This window comes from Saccopteryx leptura, chromosome 5 (genome assembly GCF_036850995.1).
Source record: "Saccopteryx leptura isolate mSacLep1 chromosome 5, mSacLep1_pri_phased_curated, whole genome shotgun sequence".
NCBI lineage: Eukaryota > Metazoa > Chordata > Mammalia > Chiroptera > Emballonuridae > Saccopteryx > Saccopteryx leptura.
Window position 1 is genome coordinate 69,136,934 of NC_089507.1, and position 25,283 is coordinate 69,162,216.

At 36.9% G+C, this 25,283-nt stretch overlaps 1 protein-coding gene across 2 annotated transcripts in view; it reads left to right on the forward strand.

Moving 5' to 3' along the window:
- NUDT9 (nudix hydrolase 9) overlaps positions 1-25,283 on the forward strand; it is a 31,699-nt gene that overhangs the window by 2,566 nt on the left and 3,850 nt on the right. For both annotated transcript variants that reach the window (XM_066387110.1, XM_066387111.1), the window contains exons 2-7: positions 8,069-8,308; positions 10,732-10,827; positions 13,752-13,838; positions 20,972-21,083; positions 23,027-23,173; positions 24,630-24,714. In XM_066387110.1, the coding sequence (XP_066243207.1) occupies positions 8,069-8,308; positions 10,732-10,827; positions 13,752-13,838; positions 20,972-21,083; positions 23,027-23,173; positions 24,630-24,714 (767 nt within the window). The remainder of the gene's footprint in view (positions 1-8,068; positions 8,309-10,731; positions 10,828-13,751; positions 13,839-20,971; positions 21,084-23,026; positions 23,174-24,629; positions 24,715-25,283) is intronic.

The following is a 25,283-nucleotide window of genomic DNA, read 5'->3' on the forward strand; positions in this document are numbered from 1 at the left end:
TTAGAGTTGTGAAGATGAAATGAGTTAATATAGTATAGCATTAGAACTGTGTCTTGTACGTAGCATGTATTATACATAATAATTTAGTTACTAATATTATTACAAATTTGCTTTATCTCCAAGTACCACATGAGTATTGCATTTCTTCAAGTTTGACTGGTTTAGGAACTGGTTTTTGCTTTGTAAAATGAACTTTATCCGCTACTTAATTTCCATTTGCTTGGTCATATTTATTTTTTTGTACCTATTTAGTAATCCAATAAAAAAACCGAGGCTGTATATGTGTATATTATATATATTCTTGTTCTGATCCCTTTCAGTGTGTCACATTTAAACAGCAGGTAAAAACAGCAGATGTAAGTACTTCTTTTTTTTTTTTTTTTTTTTGGATGTAAGTACTTCTTAATGTGATAAGACACATAGTCTTTGAATTTTTGCTGTTTTTCTTATAAAATTAATTTTTTTAGAAAAATAATCAGTTATATTTCCTCAAAGTAAGTAGCAGATTTGTAGAGTTGCACATGCTTATTGCCTGACCATGGAACAAAGAGCCCCAAACTTAAAAAAAAACATTTTTGGACCTTGGTTGGGATAGAGTAGAACAAGATTAATGTTTCCTGATGGGTATCTCATTAATATCCTTGACTTTTTTCTTACCCTACTCCTAAACCATGAAAAATAACTCTGATTTTGTAATAGAATTTAGTTAGAGATTAGAGCTCCACATGTAAAACTTTGCTTTTCTAAACATATATAATTGAAATCTGTTTGCATACATATATTGCATATATGTTTACTTTTGTTGAGTATGGGTTTAGGGTGTGTGATAAAGATCTTATTTTGAGTGCTCATTATTCAGATGTCCAAAGCAGCGGCAACTTAGACAAGCAAAAATCATAACTTGAAAATAAAATTATTTACATATCAAATACCATTTTCCCAACTCATACTTCAAAGAACCCCACCAGGTTATCTAGTGAGGCTTTCCCTGATTATTGGATGTTTGACAAAACTCTACAGATGCAAACCAAGAAATAGCAGTTGTTTCAGTCTTTAAATAGGATGGGAAGGAACATTTTGAATTGCACATAAAGGTATAGACATATGAGAGTAGGAAAGAATTAAACCAGTTAAGAATTAAAGAAGGAAAGACAATTTGACAGTTGTTTACAAAACTTAACATTATAATCCAGCAGTCACCCTCTTTGGTATTTACCCAAATGAATTGGAAACTTAATGTCAACCAAAAACTTGCACACTGATGTTTATAGCTGCTTTATTCATAATTGCCAGAACTTGGAAGCAACCAAGATGTCCTTCAGCTGATGTACGAATAAATAAGCTGCTGCACCTGGACAATGGAATATTGTCCAGCTCTAAAAAGAAATGAGCTGTTAAGCCATGAAAAGACATAGAGGAAGCTTAGATGCATATTACTAAATTAAAGTTACCAATCAGTAAAGGCTATATACTTATGATTTCAACCATATGAAATTCTGGAAAAGGCAAATGGAAACAATAAAAATATTAATGGCTGTATGGGTTTGGTGGGGCTGCAGGTAGGAACTAATTGGTAGAGCTCAGAGGGTTTTTGAGGACAGTGAAACTATTTTGTGTCATATGATAATGGCTGATTCATATCATTATCTATTCGTCCAGACCAATAGGATGTGTAACACCAAGAGTAAATTCTAATGTAAACTCTTAGTTTTGCTGTGAACTTATATCTGCTTTAGAAAATTAAGTCTATTAAAAAAAAGAAAAGGAGGAGCCTGACCAAGTGGTGGCGCAGTGGATAGAGCGCCGGACTGGGACACAGAAGACCCGTGTTCCAACCCCAAGGTTGCTGGCTTGAGCGCAGGCTCATCTGGCTTGAGTACGAGCTCACCCTACTTGAGCGTGGGATCATCGACATGACGCCATGGTTGCTGGCTTGAGCCCAGGGTCACTGGCTTGAGCATGCGACTTGCTCTACTGTAGTCCCCCCCCCCCCCCAAGTCAAGACACATATGAGAAAGCAATCAGTGAACAACTAAGGAGATTGAGGAGCCTCAATGAAGAATTGATGCTTCTCATCTCTCTCTCTTCCTGCCTGTCTGTTCCTATTTGTCCCTCTCTCTGACTTTGTCACAAAAAAATAAATTAAAGGAGCAGGTAGGAACCTTGGCTACTTTCCTCAATTCACAGAGACAGATATGTGGAAAATAAGAGTATTGCACTTGTTAAAAAAATGTTGACAAGTCCAAGAAAGGAAGGTGTTTCAAGAAAGAATGATTTAAGTATCAAAGGATTAAGGGAGGTCTTGAGGAAATTTTAATAAGGTGTCTAATATTTTTGCCAAAATTATCCCGTGATTTTTTTATTTTTTTAGCATGCGACAGAGAGAGAGAGAGAGAGAGAGAGAGAGAGAGAGAGAGAGACAGGAAGGGAGAGAGATGAGAAGCATCCACTCACAGTAGCGGAACCTTAGTTGTTCATTGATTGCTTTCTCGTATGTGCCGCTCCAGCTGAGCCAGTGACCCCTTGCTCAAGTCAGCGACCTTTGGGCTCAAGCTAGTGACCATGGGATCATGTCTGACCCCATGCTCAGGCTGGCGACCCCATGCTCAAGCCGGGTGAGCCCTTACTCAAGCCTGTGACCTTGGGTTTCAAACCTGGGTCCTCAGCGTTCCTGGCTGTCTCTCGGGTGCGCCACCACCTGGTGAGGCTATCCCCTATGATTTGTGAAGGTAAAAAGAAAAGTGAAGGTTGTTATATTTTGTAGTTCAACAAGTTTGTTGAAAACAAAATATTTGGTTAACATTTTGTTCTAAGATAGTATATAATATAGATTTGGTTGTAACCTAGCTTATTTAGTGTAAAGTTTATTTTCATAATTTTGACTTTAGTTTTTAAAGTCAGTTTTGTAACCTAGCTTATTTAGTGTAAAGTTTATTTTCATAATTATGACTTTAGTTTTTTTTTAATATTTTATTTATTGATTTTTAGAGAGGGGGGGAGAGAGAGAGAGAGAGAGAGAGAGAGAGAGAGAGAGAAAGGGGAGGAGCAGGAAGCATCAACTCCCATATGTGCCTTGACCAAGCAAGCCCAAGGTTTTGAACCGGCAACCTCAGTGGTCGAGGTTGATGCTCTATCCCACTGCGCCACCACAGGTCAGGCTGACTTTAGTTTTTAAAGATGAAGCCCCAAACTTCTTTTTATTAATTAAAGTGAAATTTTGGTGTCTACTTATGTGAGCTTTTTCTTTTTAAATTTTTATTTATTGATTTTAGCGAGAGAGGAAAGGAGAGAAAGAGAGCGAGAGGAACATTGATCCTGTATGTACCCTGACCAGGGATCGAACTGGCAACCTTGGTGCTTTGGGATGATTCTAACCAACCAAACTAACTATCTAGCCAGGGCTGCATGTTGTTTCTGTCACTTTCAGGGAAGGACCTGCTGTATCTATGATTTGTCAGGCATTAGGCCACACACAACATATAATGTTGAGCTGCAACAGGCAGTCTCCCTGTTCTTCATTTGCTTAAAATCAGGTGGCATCCTAAGAAATGTAAATTCACAATTGTGATTCCATGAAAAGTTTAGTGGAGCTTTGATAGCATATAGCAGGGGGAAAGTATAAATATTTATATTTCTTCTGGAGAGTAAGGGAGGAAGACTACTCTGACGAAGTGAACTTTAAATTGATCTGAAGGGTGGATGCAAATTATCTAGATGAGGAAGTAAAGCTGTTGTAGGCAGAAAGAACAGCATGCGAATTCCTATATTGGGAGAGAATGTGGGAATCTTTATGCAGGGACAAATCAGCATGGCAAAATCACAATGGACTGAGGAGTGTGGTAGAGAGTCCTTGTAGGTTAGGTTAAAATTTTTAATACATTTTTAAAGAAATTTTTTTGCAAATACAATTACATAAATTGACCAAATACATACATGGTAATTCATTCCTCCTTTTATTTGTTGTGTTTGAGTAGTCTTTCTCTCCATCTTTTCTTTTTTTGTTTGCTCCCTTTTCTTCTCTTTCCTTTCTTCTCCCTTCCAAAACTCTTCCCTTTTCTCTCCCCTTCTTTCCCTTTTCTGTAGCTGCCTTTCCCCCTCATCTATTACTTCCCCTTTCCCTTTTCCTTTTCCATTTTCCCTTTTCTCTCTCCATTTTTTCTTCTTTTTCCTTCTCCCTTCCCTTTCCCTACCTCTTCTCTTTTTTCCTTCCCATATCTGCACTATATTCTCTAATCTATGTTAATAACCTGATGATAAAGATCCTTCTATGTTTTTCTCATACTCATATAATAGCATAGACATTTGTAGTAGGCAGAATAATGGCTTCGCAAAGATGTCCACATTTTAATTTCTGAAACCTGTGCATATGTTACCCTAAATGGCAGCAGTGAATTTATAGATGTGATTAGGGTTAAGGACTTTGAGAAGGAAAGAGTATCCTGGATTATCTAGGTGGACCCAATTTAATCATGAGTCTTTAAAAATAGAGAAATGTTCCCAGATGTGGTCAGAGAGGGCTGTAACTACTGAAAAGTGTCAAAGAAAGATTTGGTTGTTTCTCGCTTTGAGGATTAAGGAAGGGGAACTTGAGCAACAGAATGGAGATGGCCTCTAGAAGCTGTGAAAGGTACAGAAATGAATTCTCTAGAACTTCTGGAAAGGATTGTAGCCCTGTCAATATGACAAGTTGAATTTAACCCAATGAGACTGTGTCTGACTTCTAACCTACAGAACTCTAACATAATAAATTTGTATTGTATTTTTATTGAGGTATAATCAACAGACAACAGTTTTAGGTGTACAGAATGATTCAATATTTGTATATATTGCAAAATGATCACCACAGTATATCTAGTTAACATCTATTGCTATACATAGTTACAGATTTTCTTCCTCTGATAGGAACTTTTAAGATTTATTCTGTTAGCAACTTTCAAAGATGCTATACAGTATTATTCACTATAGTTGCCAAGCTGTATATTCCCATGAGTTATTTTATAGCTGAAAGCTTGTACCTTATGACTCCCTTTATTCATTTTGCTCAGTCTCCCAACCCTGCCTCTAGCAACCATCAATCTGTTCTCTGCATGAGGTTTTTTTTTTTTTTTTACATTATCTGCTTTTATCTTACATATAGGTGAGGTCATATGGAATTTGTCTTTCCCTATCTGACTTGTTTTACTTAGCATAATGCCCTCAAGGTCCATTCATATTTTCTCAAATGGCAAGATTTCATTTTTTTTTTTTTTTTTTTTTTTTAGATTTTATTTATTTTTAGAGCGAATGAGAGAGAGTAGGGCGGGGAGGAGCAGGAAGCATCAACTCCCATATGGACCTTGACCAGGCAAACCCAGGGTTTTGAACTGGAGACCTCAGTGTTCCAGGTCGATGCTTTATCCACTCTGCCACCACAGGCCAGGGGCAAGATTTCATTTTTGATGGCTGAATAATACTCCATTGTGTGTGGAATATTTTCTTTATCCATTTATTTATCAATTGACAGACACTTAGGTTGTTTCCATATCTTGACTATTATAAGTAATGCAATAATGCTGCAGTGAACATAGGGTTTCATGTAACTTTTTTAATTGTTCTAAATACCTAGAAGTAGGATTGCTGGATCGTATGGTAGTTCTATTTTTAAATATTTCAAGGATGCTCCACACTGTTTTCCATAGCTTCTGTGCCAATTTACATCCTCACTAACAGTGCACAGGGTTTGCTTTTCTCCACATCCTTGCCAACACTTGTTTTTTCTTTTTTTTGATAATAACCATTTTGACTGGTGTGAGGTGAAATTTCATTGTGATTTTGATTTGTATTTCTCTGATTAGTGATGTTGAGTACCATTCACATTATCTATTGTCCATTTGTATGTCTTTGGAAAAAAACGTCATGAAATTTTCCCTGTATGTTTTCTTTTAAGAGTTATATTTTCAGGTCTTATGTTTGTGTCCTTGATCCATTTTTGATTTAATGTTTGTATATGCTGTCAAGTATGGGTCCATCTTCAACTCTTTACATGTGGGTATCTAATTTTCCAAGCACTATTTGTTGAAAAGATGGTCTTTCTCCATTGAGTGATCTTGGCATCTTTGTTGAAAAATCCTGGGCCCATATATATGAGAGTTTATGTCTGGGCTTTCTGTTCTGTACTCTCGGTCTATATGTCTGTCTTTATGCCAGCACTACACTGTTGTGGTTACTATAGCTTTGTAATAAGTTTTAAATGAAGAAGTGTGAGACCTCCAACTTTGTTTTTCTTTCTCAAGATTGTTTTAGCTATTTGGTGTCCCTTGTTCCTGATCTTAGGGGAAAAGTTTTCAGTCTTTCATTGTCAAATAAAAAAGCTGTGGGCTTTTCATATATGGCCTTTATTATATTGAGATAGTTTCCTTTTATTCCTATTTTATTGAGTGTGTTTATCATGAAAAAGTTTTGAATTTTGACAAAGACTTTTTCTACATCAATTGAGATGATCATGCTTTTTTCCTTCCCTTCATTCTGTTCAAGTGGTGTATCACATTGTTTGATTTTTGTATGTTGAACCACCCTTGTATTCCAGGAATAAATACCATTTGGTCATGGTGTATAATGTACTGTTGAATTCTGTTTTCTACCATTTTGTATTGATACTGATTTTTGCAATGATATTCATCAGGGATATTGGTCTGTAGTTTTCTGGTAGTGTCTTTGTCCAGTTTTGGTATCAATGTAATAATGCTGGCCACATAGAATTTGGAAGAATATCTTCCTCTTCAATATTTAGACGAGTTTGAGGAGCATTGGTGTTCATTCTTTAACTGTATAACATATAACAATAAAATTCACCAGTGAAACTATGTGGTCCTATGCTTTTCTTAGTTGGAAGTAAATAAATAAGGTTTTTGTATCACCTTTTAAAATTATTTCTACAACCTCATTTGTATTTAACCATTTGTTCTGCAATTTTTTCCCCCTTTATGGCTTAGTAACCAATCCAGGATCATTAATTAGACTTAGTTTTCATTTTCATGTCTCTCTAGTCTCCATCTATCTGTAAGAGTTTTTCTAACTTACGCTTTCATGACCTTATCAATTTAAAGAATAAAGATTTTTATTCAGTAAGATGTCCTTTAACCTGGGTGTGTTCTGTAGTTTCTCAAGTCTAGATTCTGGCCAATATTCTTGTAAGGAATATCTCAGGAATGATCACTGTGTACTTTGTAATGTATGATATCAGGAGACACGTGATATCAACTTACATATTTCACTACCCAATCAAGTTGGTGTTTGTCCCATCAACTGTCTCAAGAAGGGCAAATTGGTATTATAAGAGTAGGGAAAGGGAGCTGTCATCAGTTTACCATGTTCTCAGAATTTCCTTTTCCATAGTAGATGTCCTAATTTAGGGTCATTAGGAATTTTAATCTTTCTTTTAAGACTAATAAGAAGGAGGAGGCAGCAAATTTGAATTTGCTATGAGATAAAAGTTAAGGTTCAGTTTTTTTTTTTCTTATGTTATCTAATTCTTTCAGTTTTTTGCCTCTTAATCTTTCTTTAAATTTTACTCTTAAGTTTACAGTTTGTATGTTTATCAGTCTAACTTTAAGTAATGTTACATTACTTCATGTATAATATAAGAACCTTATAACAGTATATTTCTATTTTCCAGTTATTCTTCCTTTGTGCTGTTTTGCCATACATTTTACCCATTTTGTTAGAATGTAGGCTGTTCTTAAAAATGGATTCCTTCATATAGACCTAAAGGGTCTTCTTTTAGATTTGTTTTTATGGTTGAATTTTCATAACAAACTTCCTTCCCCCAACTTTTGTGCTAATAAAAGTAAAAAGTGAACTAAAATTCAGTCTTAAGTTTTGATGAATAAGGTTTATCATTATTTTCTAAATACTCATATGTGGAAAATAATCTTTCACAAATGTTATACCTTTATACTAATATGCATCAAATTTGAGTTTTCTGAATTTTAAGTCTTTGAAATTGAAAAGTATGTTTTTGGGTCTTTGAATTCTGTTCTTTATTTTATTCTTTTTTGGTATTTATTTAAATTTTTTTTTTTCCTCTCAGAAACTCATTTTTATCCTGTGGGTTTCATCTTAACTCCAACATCATGTCTGGTTCTAATGGTGCCAAAGAGAATTCCCACAACAAGGCTCGGACATCACCTTACCCAGGTTCAAAAGTTCAACGCAGCCAGGTTCCTAATGAGAAAGTAGGTTGGCTTGTTGAGTGGCAAGATTATAATCCTGTGGAGTACACTGCAGTCTCTGTCTTGGCTGGACCTAGATGGGCAGATCCTCAGATCAGGTGAGCAAATTAGTTGACATTAACTGGGTGTCAGACTTTTAGAGAAAGTAATGGCTGTATTTGTAAAGTATTATGACAGCTGAAATATTTTTATCTAGTGCTAGGTTTTGAAATAACTTAGTTTCCACATTTTCATGAATTCTTGCCAAAGCTAGACAGTCCATGTTCTTTATTCTTTCTTGGGTTTTTATCATGCTTGTTCCAAATGGATAGATCTATTTTGCTATGGAGTATTTTGTTTTAGGAAATGTAAGTGGTATCTGTTCTCATTTGTTCTGTCTGGGCTGTCAATAGAACATCTTTTGTGGTTGTTTTCCAACATAGCTAGACTTGTATTTGAAATAGTGAAAATGTTTTTCAGAAGTATTTTCCAAATTACTAAGAAGAGGGTGATGCTAAAATTAGACCAGTGTGAAAAAACAGAAAAGGGATCATTAAAGGAGAATATTTGAAGTAGTGAAAATATTTTTCAGAAGCATTTTCCAAATTACTAAGAAGCGGGTGATGCTAAAATTAAACCAGTGTGAAAAAATAGAAAAGGTATAGATAAAGGAGAAAAAGAGAAAAAGGAAAAAAAGTCAAGCAAAAATGCTTTGACTAAAGTCATTAAAGTACTACATTGATTCACATTTTATATTTATATTTCTTTTAATAAAACAATGATAGGTATTTTTAATGTACTACCTATGAGCTAGGCACTGTAGTAAATGTTTTAAAAGTAGTTTTGTATTTTATTCTTCTAAGTATTCTGGAAGGCAAACAGTGTTGTTATTTCTACTTATAGAAAAACAACACACACACAAATGGAACACTCTAAGTTTGTCCTTTGTATATGGTCCCAGAGCTAGTAGATGGTAAGCTTGGCCTTGAACTCAGTCTGACTCCAGAATGTATGCTCTTAAGTACTCTGTTGAACTGTGTAGTCTAAGAACTGTTTTATAAGTTTGATTTAAAGGTTGAATTCATTGTAAATCATAGTTCTCTTAAGGAATTATTTAGTCAGCTAGGCACAAAATTTTGCCAACTGGATAGATCCAGTTTTAGTTCATTAAATAGTTAAACTTTACCACGAACTTATTGGTGTCACTTAATTTTGATCCATGGTTTTCTTATTTTATCCAAAGATGTGTTTGTAACTTTTTGATGGTACTTGGATTATTAATTAATCATGAAGCTAACCTGCAGAGAAATTATTAGCTTTAAGTAACTTTTATTTCCCCCATTTTAGAGGATGTGCATATTTATATATACATTATAAATACACATTATGCACAATTAAAATCAGTGACATTGGCAGGGATGCTATATAGTGTAGACAGAGGAAGATTGAGTACATTTTCTTGTTTTTCATTCAAGTTTTTAACACTTGAATATATATCACCGTCTAAAGCAAGCTTTATTCTAATATTAATGCTGTAATTATTATTAAGGTCATGCTTTTAAAATAGTTGAATTTCTGGAATTCCAAGAGTATTATAACTCTGGTTTTATAATTTCATAATTTTAGCCATTTAATTCTTTTTATTTGTGTGTTAGATGAAAGATTGGTTAGAAGACTTGAGAAAATATGTGGATTATTCAAATTAGAAATTATTCCCAAAACAGAGCACAGATAATTTTGTACTGATTTATTGGAATTAAAGCAAGAAAAAAGTGTTTTAACTTAAGTCAGAATTGTCCACAAACTATCCAATGCTCTAAACTCTTTATTCACTGAGAGTACAGTTATGTCAGTGATATTTAATAACTGTGAGGAAAGTAGTTTATATCAGTTTTAGAAATATTTTTTCTTGAGGGCTGACATAAAGGCAGTAAAGTGCACATTTCTGAAGTGCGTGGTATAACTCAGTAGAATTTTATGTTTATGTAGCTATTTAATATCCAGGTTAAGATCTAGAACATTTTTAACATATTATATCTATTTTAATTTACATTTATTATGAAGTTTGTGGGGTGAATTCATTGTTTTGTGGGTTTACTTTGATAAAAATTATAATCAGTGTACATTTGAAGAAATTAAAATTATTCCAAGACAATGTAAACATCAAGATAAAAGAAGAATTCTTTGTTTTGGAACTGCATAGGAACTACTAATTGTCATAATTTGCCTACAGACAAGTCCTTCTTGCTAACAGTAATATGTAGACTTTTTGTAGCTTGTGGGAAGAAGTCCAGTTCTTCTGCCATTAGTCCTTCTCAGAAGGGTTATGATATGTACTCTTTTATTATAAGGTGTTCTGGTTAACAAATATTTTCCTCAGAAACTTTTGAAGGAGTAAAATGAACTTGTAAATGAAAGCTAAGCCTTAAAAAGTTTAGTTTCAGGGATATTTCTTACTATAAGTAACAGATTGACTGGCATTATTAAACTCTTGGTAGTATTGACCATTATTTCTTATTTTGCATTGATTTTCTCATTACAGTGAAAGTAACTTTTCTCCCAAGTTTAATGAAAAAGATGGGCATGTTGAGAGAAAGAGCCAGAATGGCCTGTATGAGATTGAAAACGGAAGACCTAGGTATGTACGAAGAATGGATCCTCTTACAATAATAGGTCTTCAAAAGGTAGAAAATATAATTAACATTAATTGAGTGTTTGTATTTGCCAGACATTGTACAAAAGAATTTATTTGTGGTCTAATTGCATTCTCACAATAACTGTGGGTGGGTATTTCTAGTTCCATTTACGGATAAAGAGAGAGAATGTAAGCAATTTGCATATTGTTCTTAATTGGCTGAGGCAGATTTGAGTGCATCTTTTTGTTACTCAATCTCAATGTCGAAATAATTGGATAAGTTAACAGAGAAAGGATTGAAAGTTGTATGTTAAGTAGTTATTAAATGTGAGAATGCCTTAAACTAAGAATTTATCCAAACATAAGAGTAAAAATAAAAATAACTCAATAATTTTATTTTCTTCTTTTTTTCTTCTTCTTTTCCAAGTGAGTGGAGGAGAGATAGAGAGACAGACTCCTGTATGTGCCCTGGTCAGGATCCACCCGATAACCCCTGCCTGGGGCTGATTCTCTGCCAATCTGGGGCCATGCTCACAACTGAGCTGTTTTTAGCACCTGAGGCAGAAGCTCCAGGGAGCCATCCTCAACACCTAAGGCCAATGTACTCAAACCAATTGAGCCATAGCCTCTGGTGAGGGTTGGGGGTGGGGGTGGTGGAAAAGCAGATGGTTGCTTCTCCTGTGTGCTCTGACTGGGAATTGAAACGAGAACATCTACACACCAGGCTGACACTCTGCCACTGAGCCAACCGGCCAGGGCCGCTAACTCAATAATTTAATGTCAAGAATCTTTCTATACTTTTAAAAATGATTTTTTTATATAACTCCATAAATTTCCATTTTCCTTAAGAAGACATTATAAAATTTGGAAGAAATGTTAAAATTAGCATGTCTCAAATACAAGAAAAGATGGTTCCCAGATTTGTAATCATGGTTCTTACCTTGTAAAATGTTGTAGTTGGTATTCTTAGTTCCTCGGACAAGGAAATTGATAGTGCTCCTCTAGCTACAGCCTGTTCCTTTAGTTTTGCTAAATTCTTTCTTTGGTTGTAAATTATTTGCCTTTCTATGTCATTGGTTCATTTTTAAGTCAAACTGCCTTTGTATTTGACTTATACCTTAGGTTTTTTTTTTTTTCTTGATAAAATATATTACAAGATACGTACACATAAAGAGGATAGGCAGCAAAGGCACGATAGAATGTTGCTTTCTTTAGTCCAGACTCTTGGACTAAAGGAGACCAACTCTAGCTTGCCTAAAGCAAAAAGTGAGATTATTTTGACTCTAGGGCTAGAGGATCATCTCAAGGAGCCGGAAGCAGAAATACAGCTAATTTAAGGTGCAAATGGAAATCCATTAGGACTATCTCTGCCTCTTCTCTGCTTTTCTTTATATGTTGCCTTCATTTTTTCTCTGCAAACAACTTTATCTGCTTCTTAGGCTATAGGATAGTATGTATATCTTTTCCAAAACTTTTAGTTTGCAAGTTATAGGTGTGGTCATCTCTAAAACGAAATTTCTTCCTTAATAATGGTTTTGATCATTTATGTTCAAGGCCACCCAGCCACCCTTCCTCCTGTGAATTTCAAAAGTAGAATTATTGTCACTTGTCCTCATGTCTTGTCTGTCTTTATTTTCAAGTTTTGTTGAAATATTTCTAAGTCCAGTATAAAACCGTATAGAAATTTATTTAACTTTAATAAGAGTCACGGGGAAGACCGGAATAAAAGAGATGGCTGAAATCAGAAAAAAATTGGCAAGTTATTTACATACCGGGAGGACAAAAGATATAATGTTAAGTAAGTAAGATTGCAGATTGGGGCATTTTACTGATACATAATGATGAAAGTTGAATTTTTTTTTTTTTTTTTAAGTTAGAGGAGGGGAGATAGTGAGACAGACTCCTGCATGTACCCTGACTGGGATCCACCCAGCAATGCCAGTATGGGGCTGATAATTGAATTGACTGAGCTATTTTTAGTGCTTGAGGCTGAGGCTGTGACCAACTGATCTATCCTCAGTCGCCACGGAAAATGCATGAACCAGTTGAGCCACTGGCTGCAGGAGGGGAAGAGGGAGAGAATGAGGAGATGGTGGGGAAGAGAAGCAGATAATTGCTTCTCTTGTGTGCCCTGACCAGGAATTGAACCCAGGACATCCATATGGTGGACCAGTGCTCTATCTACTGTGCCAACTGGCCAGGGCTTGAAAGTTGAATATTGAAGGAATATTGATTAGAAGAAAAATACCCAGGCATGAGTCTTGTGTTTATCTGACAGATACTTAATATTGGGTTGTGGCATTAGGTTAAATAGTAAGTTGGCATTTAAAAAAAGTTATCTTTAAAAATTGAATACTTGTAATGCTTGAACTCTTGAAATATTAAATAATACTACTTCTCATATGCTACAAAATATAATTACTGATAATGAAAACTCAGAACCCACTGAGGAAAAATGGACTTCAAAACGTAACAACAAAAGAATTTAATGGGAAGGGTTGTAGGAGAGGGAAGTAGAGAGGAAGGATGAAGAGAAAGTGAAGTGTGAGTGTCCTGGATAAATCCTCCCTATTGTAGTGACAGATGATTAGATGCAGAGCATGTTATCCTCCAGGAGTGAAGGGTCTAGTAAGGTTTTAGTTTGAATTTAGTAGTATAGGTGAAAACTGAAAGAAATTCTTATATTGTAGAACAACTTTGGAAATGAGACCCTGCTCCTGGACCAAACCTGGAGCTTGAGATGTGCACAGAATAAAAGTTAAATACCAACCAAAGGGAACACGTGCTTTCAGTGCTAGATATGTGACAGCGCTCCGGATTTGGGGGGAGACACTACTTCCTACTTATTGATTGTGCCACCTTTTATTGGACCATGTCAGGTTGGGTTAAAAAAATGAACCCGTTCAGTTGATTTTGTTCTTTTCCAGAAATCCTGCAGGACGGACAGGATTGGTTGGCCGAGGGCTTTTGGGACGATGGGGCCCAAATCATGCTGCAGATCCCATCATAACCAGGTAAGAACTAAAAAAAAAATTCAGTAGCAAAGAGCTAAGTGATTGGAAAATACAGACTGACCCATGTGTTTACATATACAACACAGATATGGTATATACTTGTAGGTGTGTATATGTGTTTGTATATATAATATGTTTATATATATATAAGCACATTTATATGTGTTTATATACATACATATATTTAAATATACACATACAAACGTGTCTGTACATACACACACAAAATCTGTATGTTAAAAGGACTTTGTAAAATTATAGTGATGTGATGTAAGTGTGACACTAGTTTTTTGTTATATGAGTAGGTTACGTATTATCTAAACAGTATTAATTCAGCAGATGTATTGAGCATTTATTTGTTCTCAGAATTGAGTAGGTGCTTTGGAGGATATAAAAAAGTATAACAATTCTAAGCTTCAGCTCCCTGTCATTTAAGAACTACAGTTTCATTTGAAAGCTGGAACATATGAAATAAGAACGCATGTCAAAGTAACATGGGTGATACAGGATTCTTTAGAAAATTAGAAGATTGAATGTCACCATGATGGTGGTAAACTGGAGCACTTGAGAAAGGTGTTACGAAGGAGGCAGATGGGAGCTGAACTTGAGCATGGACGGGGACGGGAGGCGGCCTAAGATTATCAGAGCCTGGGAGTAACAACTATCTGAGTGTTGAGGAACAATGAAAAGGCAACTTGGATAGATTCTTGTAGGAGAACAGTAGATGGTAAATTAAAGTTAGTTAATCTTTATGCAGCTCTGTTGTGGAGAATATTAAAAGCCAAAGTTAAGAAGTTAAAGAGACATTAAAGCTTTTGGAACAGGGAAAAGGCGTTCTTTTCCTGAGGCAGATCTATCTGGTAAGCTGAATCATATTCTGAAGGTCCCTTAGTGATCAAAAAAAAAAAAAGATAGTTAACTCTAATTAGATGGATGTAGCATAACTCTCCATAGAAATCGTGGTTCCATCCAACACATCTGGAATTTTCTGTCATCTCTGTCATCTTTTTAATTAAAAATTTTTAGGCTTTCTTTACTGACTGACTTCACATATGTAATTGTCACTTTTCATTTTTTTTCTTTTTGTATATAATTCCACATGTAATTGTCACTCTTCATCTTTTTTTTTTCTTTTTGTATATATTCCAAAAGTTTATATAATGAACATAATTTGCCTTTTTTAAAAAATTAAAGTTATTAGAGTGGCACTGGTTAACAAAATTATGTTGATCTCAGGTGCACAATTCTACAACACATCATCTGTACATTGATTGTGTGTTTACCACCCCAAGTCACTATTCTAACTGTTTTAGTTTTGATATCTTAAGGGTGTTCCTTTCTTCTGGGAGACTGTTTTTCTGTGATCTGGAATTTAATAATTATTTTTTAGTTCAGCTCTAGGAAAGCATCTTATTTTCCTTATGTTCAAGTTACTGGAAGGGGTACCAAAACTTTTGCCCCATCTTATTCTTTACTTGCTCTTTCAATTCCTGTGCCAAAGGGGATCTTGACTCCTAACACACCAACCCGTTTTATCTTCCATCTATCCATTCATCTATCTTCCATCTATTTATCTGTCCATCCATCCAACCATCCATCCACTCATCCACTCACCCAGCTACCCCTCTAATTATCTATCATCTATCTATCTATCTATCTATCTATCTATCTATCTATCTATCTATCTATCTATCGTCTATCTACATACATATACAGTGTGTCTCCGTAAAGTCATGGTGCACTTTTGACTGTTCACAGGAAAGCAACAAAAGATGATAGAAATGTGAAATCTGCACCAAATAAAAGGAAAACTCTCCCAGTTTCATACCTATTCAGTGCAGTTCAATGTGGGCTCACACACAGATTTTTTTAGGGCTCCTTAGGTAGCTATCCCGTATAGCCTCTACAGACTCGTCACTGACTGATGGCCTACCAGAACAGGGTTTCTCCACCAAACTGCCGGTTTCCTTAACTGCTTATCCCACAGAGTAATGTTATTCCTATGTGGTGGCACTTCGTTATAAACGCACTGATATTCATGTTGCACTTTGGTCACGGATTCGAATTTAGCAAGCCACAGAACACACTGAACTATCCTCTGTACCGTCCACATCTCGACTGGCATGGCTGTGGGCTGCTCCACTGTATAAACGGTGTTATGTCATCATCTGCACATGCACACATGCTGCCACATCATCCTACAGAAACTGGGTGGTTTTCCTTTTATTTGGTGCAGATTTCACATTTCTGTCGCCTTTTGTTGCTTTCCTGTGACTGGTCAAAAGTGCACCATGAGTTTACGGACACACTGTATATCCATCTAAATTCCTTTAGAAACTTTATGGTTTAAGTGAGACAGGAAGAGTTAATATATTCTTATTAATGAATATAAGTAAGATAATGTAAGTAGCTGTTAATGGCAGTATCACTTTCTTTTTAATTTGATGAAGCTTGCTAAAAGCAGGAAGGTGTGAACCATTTGAAGGAGAAATGCCAGGAAGGGGACAAGAAGCAGCACAGGGAAGTCAGAAACTTGAAAGTTAGCCTTTAATCAGGTTGTCTTTCTCTAGAGTAGATCAAATCAGTGGTTCTGATTAAGTGTGGTGATTATATGTCATGTTGTTTTGAAATGTAGGCTTATTGAGCATACTGTCATTCTACATATAAGAGAACTGAAACCTTAGAGATGGTCCAAGCTATAGAAGAGCCAACAAATGGCATAGTCTAGCTTTCAACTGTACTTCTAGGTGATGTTCTTTGCTATTTCAGTAATGCATATATTAAATAATGAGCTCCTCTAAATGAGGAGTGGTTGTGGAAAAGGGAAGAAGAGAAGAATGAAAGATGTTGAAGAATCAACAAAACTAAACAAAGTATTGAAAATATTGCTGTACTCTAGGCATTTTGCTAGGTCTATTATTAGTTTTTCCATTTGTTTTTCACAAAACTCCTCAAAGTAGGTATTAACATAACTATTTTGTACACCTGAATGGAGACTCACTGAGGGTAAGTGACTTACCTAAATCTTATAGATCTGAAATTGTAATCAGGGGTATTTGGCTCTAAATATAGTGCTTTCTCTTTTATACCACTATTTCACTAATGAATGCACTTCCTATGCATTTAAAGCAAAGATTTCATCCCCTTTTCTTTCAAGTACTGCATGATTCAGATAGTATTGTGTTGTGCAGATTTTCATAAATGTTTATGTTCAGACTTTCCAAGGCAAGTATTAAATTTTTAGATTCTGAGGTACGTTTCCTAGAGATTTCTTATGTACAGTTATCTGAAATTCCTTTAGCTGCTTTAAATTCAGAATGAGATGGGAAGTATCAATGTATTATGGTGAATAAACTCAGTTCAAAAAGTTAGTGGGAATATTATGTTCTTTCCAGTTTTGGTAAAAGACAGGAAGGTGTGGTCCAACAAGACTAGCACTGTGATATATATTTGTAGTAGTAAAGGTATTTTGTTTTAAATTTGGTGATAACTTATTTGGTACCAATAAAAACTTAAGAAACTGTTCTGTTTATTATCCTTCAGTGACTCCCTTCAGGATAAAATCTAAGAATGTAAACTATGTACGAAAGCTGTTCACATCTGTCTGGTCCTGCCTTCTTGCCCAACAGCATCTCTCTGTATTCTGCTTCCCTATTCTGTGCTCTAGCCAGGACTGGCTGGCTGGGGGCTGAAGAGCAGGGTCTCTGTGTTAGTCTTTGCTTTCTCAGCTCCTTGTCTGTAAGGCTAGTAAGTGTTCGTGAGTGAACAGAGCCCTCATTTGCCTTCTTACCCTCCTCTTTTCCAATTAGTATGAACATTCTATTTGATTTAAGTAAAATAGTATAGTGATTAAGAGTACAGATTCTGGAACCAGATTGCCTGGGTTTAAATCTTGATTTACACAACTTTTTTGCTCTGCAATTTTAGGCAATTTATCTACTTCTTTGTGCCTCATTTTCCATGTCTGTAAAGACAATAATACAGCTACTATATAGGGTTGTGTTGAGGTTTAAATGGATAAGTGCATTAAAGCACTTTCTAGAGTGTCAGGTACATAATAAGTACCATATAAATTGTCTGTAGAAAGTGAAAGTAAAATCGGCCCTCTTTCCATTCTCACTGTGTCTGCTTCAGCCCTGCCCTCCTCCTCTGTGTCTGGGTCGTGACAGCAGTCTTCCCGCTGGGCTTCTTGCCTCCAGGCCTGCTTCCCTCCAGGTCAGCCTCTGCACTTTGGTCAAAGGGAGGGAGCTTTTAAAATACACATTGCTTTTGACTTTACCCAGCTTCAAAGTAGTGTGTGCCTCTCTAAGTAGATGAATTTGATGAATTCTTTGCCTACTTCCTTGGGCTCTTCTCTCCTCTTTCCTTCACTGATGCTCACACTGCCAGACCCCACATATATATACATTCTGTTTCTTAAACACATTTTATTTTATTTATCCAGTAAAACATATGTAAACAAATGATTCTTTTTTTTTAAGCAACAGATTTGGATTCTGTGTGTTGAACATAATCATTTTATTTTACAACTTTGTTTCCTGCTTGTGATTTTTCTGTTGGCATCTCTTGAAAACAGATGTGGTCTTCTTGTACTGATTGATTATTCTTTCATTTTAAGTAATTGTACTTATCAAGCTGTCACTGTGGTTTATAATTGATTCACTTTCATGTCTGGCTTCATTACTAAGCTATGAACTCTTCCAGGGGAGAAATTATGGGTTAGATATGGTAGTCAGCCACTATATAAAAAAATTTGGAGGCGTTGGCCAGTTGGCTCAGTGGTAGAGCATTGGCCCAGCGTGTGAAAGCCCCTGGTTTGATTCCTGGCCAGGGCACATAGGAGAAGCACCCATCTGCTTCTCCACCCTTCCTCCTCTCCTTTCTCTCTGTCTCTCTCTTCCCCTCCTGCAGCCAAGGCTCCATTGGAGCAAAGTTGGCCCAGGCACTGAAGATGGCTTCATGGCCTCTGCCTCAGGTGCTAGAATGGCTCCAGTTGCAATGGAGCAACACCCCAGATGGGCAGAGCATCACCCCCTGGTGGGCATTCCCGGTGGATCCCAGTTGGGCACATGTGGGAGTCTGTCTCTCTGCCTCCCTGCTTCTCACTTCAGTAAAAAAAAAAAAAAAAAAAAAGAAATTTGGAAACTCATATCTAAAGTAATTTATTTCATTGAGCCTCCTGAATAGCAATGATTAGATCATAGGTTTTCTTTTTTAGCTTAATATTGGAAGTTTAAAATCTTTATCTTTGCCTGAAAGTTATTAGAATAATTCTTAAAGTTGGGTAGAGGGAGGTAAATGTAGGGAAGGGGGGGACGGAAAGCTTTATCAACTTCTAGGGGGAAGAAGCTGTGCTTAGAAAAAGTGCATTCTGAAATTAACGTTGCCTTGATCCTTTTTCAAAAAACAATGCATTTCAAATCAAAATTTAAAATTAAACTAAAGATAGAGTGAGATGGGGTTTTTTTTGTTTTTTTTGTTTTTTAATTTAATTTATTTATTTTTTACAGAGACAGAGAGTGAGTCAGAGAGAGGGATAGACAGGGACAGACAGACAGTAACAGAGAGAGATGAGAAGCATCAATCATTAGTTTTTCATTGCGCGTTGCAACACCTTAGTTGTTCATTGATTGCTTTCTCACATGTGCCTTGACCGTGGGCCTTCAGCAGGCTGAGCGACCCCTTGCTGGAGCCAGCGACCTTGGGTCCAAGCTGGTGAGCCTCGCTCAAACCAGATGAGCCCGCACTCAAGCTGGCGACCTCGGGGTCTCGAACCTGGGTCGTTCCGCATCCCAGTCCGACGCTCTATCCACTGCGCCACCACCAGGTCAGGCAAGTGAGATGTTTTTTAATCAAAAAGGGGCATAAAGACTGAGAAACATTACTTCTGGTTTTTGATTTTTGGGCTTTTTTTGTATTTTTCTGAAGCTGGAAACGGGGAGAGACAGTCAGACAGACTCCCGCATGCGCCCGACCGGGATCCACCCGGCACGCCCACCAGGGGCGATGCTCTACCCACCAGGGGGCGATGCTCTGCCCCTCCGGGGCCTCGGTCTGCTGCGACCAGAGCCACTCCAGCGCCTGGGGCAGAGGCCAAGGAGCCATCCCCAGCGCCCGGGCCATCTTTGCTCCAATGGAGCCTTGGCTGCGGGAGGGGAAGAGAGAGACAGAGAGGAAGGAGGGGGGGCGGGGGTGAGAAGCAAATGGGCGCTTCTCCTACATGCCCTGGCCGGGAATCGAACCTGGGTCCCCCGCATACCAGGCCAACGCTCTACCGCTGAGCCAACCAGCCAGGGCCAGAAGCATTACTTTTGAGAACAGTAGAATCTACATCATATAATATGCTTTTTGATAACACAGAGTGAACTGTTCAAAGCAGATATTATTAGATCTTTTACGCTACCTGCAGTTCTTTTTTACTTTATTTTTTCATTTTTCTGAAGTGAGAAGTGGAGAGGCAAGAGACACCTGCATACGCCCGACCGGGATCCACCCGGTATGCCCACTAGAAGGCGATGCTCTGCCCATCTGGGGCGTTGCTCCATTGCAACCAGAACCATTCTAGCGCCTGAGGCGGAGGCCATGGAGCCATCCTCAGCGCCCGGGCCAACTTTGCTCCAATGGACCCTTGGCTGTGGGAGGGGAAGAGAGATAAAAAAGAAGGAGAGGGAGGAGGGTGGAGAAGCAGGTGGGCACTTCTTCTGTGTACCCTGGCCAGGTATCGAACCTGGAACTTCCACATGCCAGGGCGATGCTGTACCGTTGAGCTAGCCGGTAAGGGCTGCTACCTATAATTCTTAAAAAGGATCCATGAACTTAAAAAAAAAAAAACTTTCATGACCCGTCTTTTGAATTCTGTCCTGATTTTAAACTATTTTTTGGTTTTATTTTAAAACTGTAAAAGCTATTTATATCCTCAATTTTTGTTATGGAGAATACAATATCTTTTATGAAAACTAGACATATTTCTAATGCAAAACAGTTTTTCTTTTCTGGTAAAGGAAGGTGGTCTGAGGTGAATTTATATGTACGCTTTTATGAAGAAAAATACATCTTTATAACTATGACTCAGCTTGAGCTAGAAGCTTGGTATTTGTTCTAAATTGGTTATGATCTTACATCACTATTTACAGGTGGAAAAGGGATAGAAGTGGAAATAAAATCACCCACCCCATTTCTGGCAAAAACATCTTACAGTTTGTTGCAATCAAAAGGAAAGACTGTGGAGAATGGGCAATCCCAGGGGTGAGCATTACATTAAATCAAATTAATGTTTTAGTTGCTTTATTTGCCACAAGATTATTGTGTGTGGATCTTTTTTGCTCCCATTTATCCTCCATTTTTCATCTCTTCAATTAGCAGTTCTTTTGTCATTCATCATTACAAATGAAGTATCGTTGTCAGTTACAACTGTAGGATAATACAAGGCTGTTAGAATCCAAGTCTGAATCTAAAACCCTTGCGAAAGAACATGGACTTTGGAGTTAGACCTAGGCTTGTCCTGGTCTTTCCACTTTGAGCTGAGTGATACGGAGTTCTGGTCCTCATCTTTACAATAAAGATAACCATATTTACTTCATAGGTGATAGGAGATAGCATACAAAGCAGTTGATATAATGTAGGTACTCATTAATGTTGGTCCCATCTCAGAAATCAACCCCTACTCCAAACCCAAGGTAAGATTTAAGCATTTTTTGTTGAATTCTGATAAGTTATATATATTTTTTGTGTGTAACAGAAACAGAGAGAGAGAGAAATAGGGACAGACAGGCAGGAAGGGAGAGAGATGAGAAGCATCAGTTCTTCATTGTGGCTCCTTAGTCTCCTTAGTTGTTCATTGATTGCTTTCTCATATGTGCCTTGATGGGGGTGTGGGGCTACAGCAGAGCCAGTTACCCCTTGCTGAAGCCAGCGACCTTGGGCTCAAGCCAGTGACCTTTGGGCTCAAACCAGCGACCATGGGGTCATGTCTGTGATCCCATGCTCAAGCCAGCGACCCCACGCTCAAGCTGGTGAGCCCCTGCTCAAGCTGGATGAGCCCGTGCTCAAGCTGGCGACCTCAGGGTTTCCAACTTGTGTCTTCCTCGTCCCAGTCCGATACTCCATCCACTGCGCCACCATCTGGTCAGGCCAATAGTGTATTTTAAGTGACTTTTAAAAATGTGTATTTGTGGCAAAGGACTTTATATTTAATACCATATTGTCAAACAGAGATAGTTTGATGAGAGGATGACTTTTTATACACCTACCACTATCTGCAAGAGTATTTTTTTTCTTTGTTGATAAAAATGGAATCTAAATGAATATCTTAGCTGACTGTGATTAAAAACCTAGGCTAATTATTACAAGCTAAGTAGTCAAACTTGACTCATGCTGAGTGCAAAATGCAATAATGATTTTGTCATAGGATTTTATATTTTTATTGTCATTTGAAATTCTAATCAGTCAGGGAATTGACTGATACAATTTTGAGACTCATTTATCTAATCAGTACATTTTGTTAGTTAATAATTTAGACATTGAGGCTACAATAGAGCATCATGAACAAAGATCTCTGTCCCTTTGGCGCTCATAATCCATTGGGGGAGACAGATAATATAAGATCTATACTTGTAAGTTAGAAGGTGATAAGTATTAAGGAAGGGAACTAGAAAGTGTTTGAAAGTTTGCTATTTTAGATAGGGTGGTTAAAGACGGTGTCACTGAGAAGGTAACATTTGAGTAAAGATCTGAAGGAGGTGAACGAGTGAATTATATGGATATCTGGGGAAAGCATCTTGGACAGAAGTAATAGCAGGTGCAAAGGCTCTAAGGTAGAAGTATGTCTGACACATCTTGGGAACATTGAGGAGGTAAGTGTGGCTGGATGGAATGAACAGTGGGGAAAGTATCAACTCTGTATCCTTTCTTGTCTCCAGGCCTGCTTTCCTTAGCTGGAAAGGAGTCTAATTGGCTCAGTTTACCATAGGCTCTTGTTGGACCAATTACTGTGGTCACATCTATATGAGCTATCCTGATAGGCTGCTTCTACTGGAATCAAGTGGTTTAGAGAAGACTGTATGACAGAAGAATAGGGAATATGGTTATGAGCAGATATAACAAGAAACATCCACTGCATCGCTGAATAAATATTTGTTGAATTAAAGCTTATTACTTTTTTTTCCTTTTAATAAAAATGTGACTTTTAGGGGATGGTGGATCCTGGAGAGAAGATTAGTGCTACACTGAAAAGAGAATTTGGTGAGGAAGCTCTCAACTCCTTACAGAAATCCAGTGCTGAAAAGAGAAAATTAGAGGAACAGTTGCATAAACTCTTCAGCCAGGAACATCTAGTGGTAAGAAATGGCGGTTCCTAGGAAGGATTTAGTCCTATGCATTAGTAAGAGTTACTTAAAGTTTACCTGGAAACCTGGTAGATCATTTTCTGAGTAAAGTGAATACTTGTATGTTTGTAGTACATATTCATAAAACCAATTAAATTGTGATAGACTGTACTGTAAATAGATTTCTACTTAAAGTTTTATAGCCCAACTTTAGGTCAATTGCTTATTTTATTTTATTTATTTTACTTTATTTTTATTTTATTTTAAGTAATGATGGGAAGGTAGAAAAGAGAGACAGACTCTCGCATGTGCCCCAACCGGGATCCACCTGGCAATACCCCTATGGGGAGATGCTTTGCCCATCTGGGAATGCTGCTCTGTTGCTCAGCAACTGAGCTATTTTAGTGCCTGAGGCGAGGCCTTGGAGCCATCCGTAGCCCAGACCAACTTTGCTTGAACCATTCGAGCCATGGCTGTGGGAAGGGGAGAGAGGGAGAGAGAGAAGGAGGAAGAAGAGGGATGGAGAAGCAGATGGGTGGTTCTCCTGTGTGCCTTGACTGGGAATCAAACCCGGGACTTCCACACACTGGGCCAACTGGCCAGGGCCTGCTTCTTGCCTTATTATATAATTAACACCTTTTTTTCCTCTTAGTTTTTCTTTAGGTGTGAGCTAATGTGGCACTGAGCTCATCCATCCAACAGAAAACCTTAAAATTTTTTTTTGCATGAGTTCAGCTTTTTTGAAAGGACATTTACATTTGAAATTATGTTATTCACAGTTTCTCAGGTTTATCACCATTTAAGTCTCATGTCTATTTTGTCTACATATCCTTTTTTCTTTTCTTTTTTGTTGGGCTTTTGTTTGGGTTGCTTTGTTTTCTTTCTAGAATTAGGATTTTTAGTTAGTTACCTGTATTGTCCAGTTTTTTGTTTTACATTTGTGTTAGATGGTTAGATCCAAATTTTGCATGTATTATTAGCTTAAATATCAGTCTTTACTAACTTTATAACTCTTTTGTTTAACTAGAAGAATATATCATTATATATCTGAAATGATAATTATATAAATTGTTTAAAACAGAAGAATATATAAATTATAAATACCTAAAAAAACCCATATGGCCCAAATATTATTGTTATTAAATTCTGAAATTAGAATCTGAGGTGTTGAGGATTTTGTGAATTTTAAAACTGCCTCAGACATTCTTGAAAATATTGCTTACTGGAAATTTTAAAATAAGCATAAGAAATATGTTAAAGGTTTTATAGTATTTCTATTTCTACTTTTTTTATTGTGGTAAAAAACATAATTTACCATCTTAACCATTTAAAGTGTATAGTTATGTTAATTTATGCACCTTTCTTTGGAAGGAGAGATTTACATTGCTCATTTTAATAAGGTAACATATTTCTACTCTACCCATTCCTGTTTCACACTATCTTTTTTTTTTTTGCCTTTAAAAAATAGATATATAAAGGATATGTTGATGATCCTCGAAACACTGATAATGCCTGGATGGAGACAGAAGCAGTGAACTACCATGATGAAACAGGTCATTTTACTTACATTAAGTAAACTGACTGGGTTAGAGGATCAGTTTAAGTCAAGCAGCCAATTAGGACACAATCAAATCTGGACTATTTTAGATATTTTTATTTATTGATTTTTGGAAAAGGGGGGGGGGAGAGAAAGAGGGTGAGAAAAAGAGGGAGAGTGAGAAAGAGGGGGGAGAAGCAGGAAGCATCTACTTATAGTAGTTGCTTCCTGTATGTGCCTTGACCAGGTAAGCCCAGGGATTTGAACCGTCAACCTCAGAGTTCCAGGTTGACACTTTAATTGCTGCGCCACCACAGGTCAGGCTGGACCATTTTAGCATCTTCAGCCAGTCAGCTGCTGATTATAGGGTTATGTTTGTATGAAACCAAAATTGTTGCTATTTAAAGAATACTAGAAGAAAGCCTTAGAAGTGTTATAGTAACTTTCTTTAATCCCTTGGTAGTATATAAAATTAAGACCGAATTTGTGGACTGAAATTATGTACTTCAAAGTTGTCAAATTGTATAGTATGAGTCCATTTGTGTAAAATAAAAACAAAAGCGGCCTGACCTGTGGTGGTGCAGT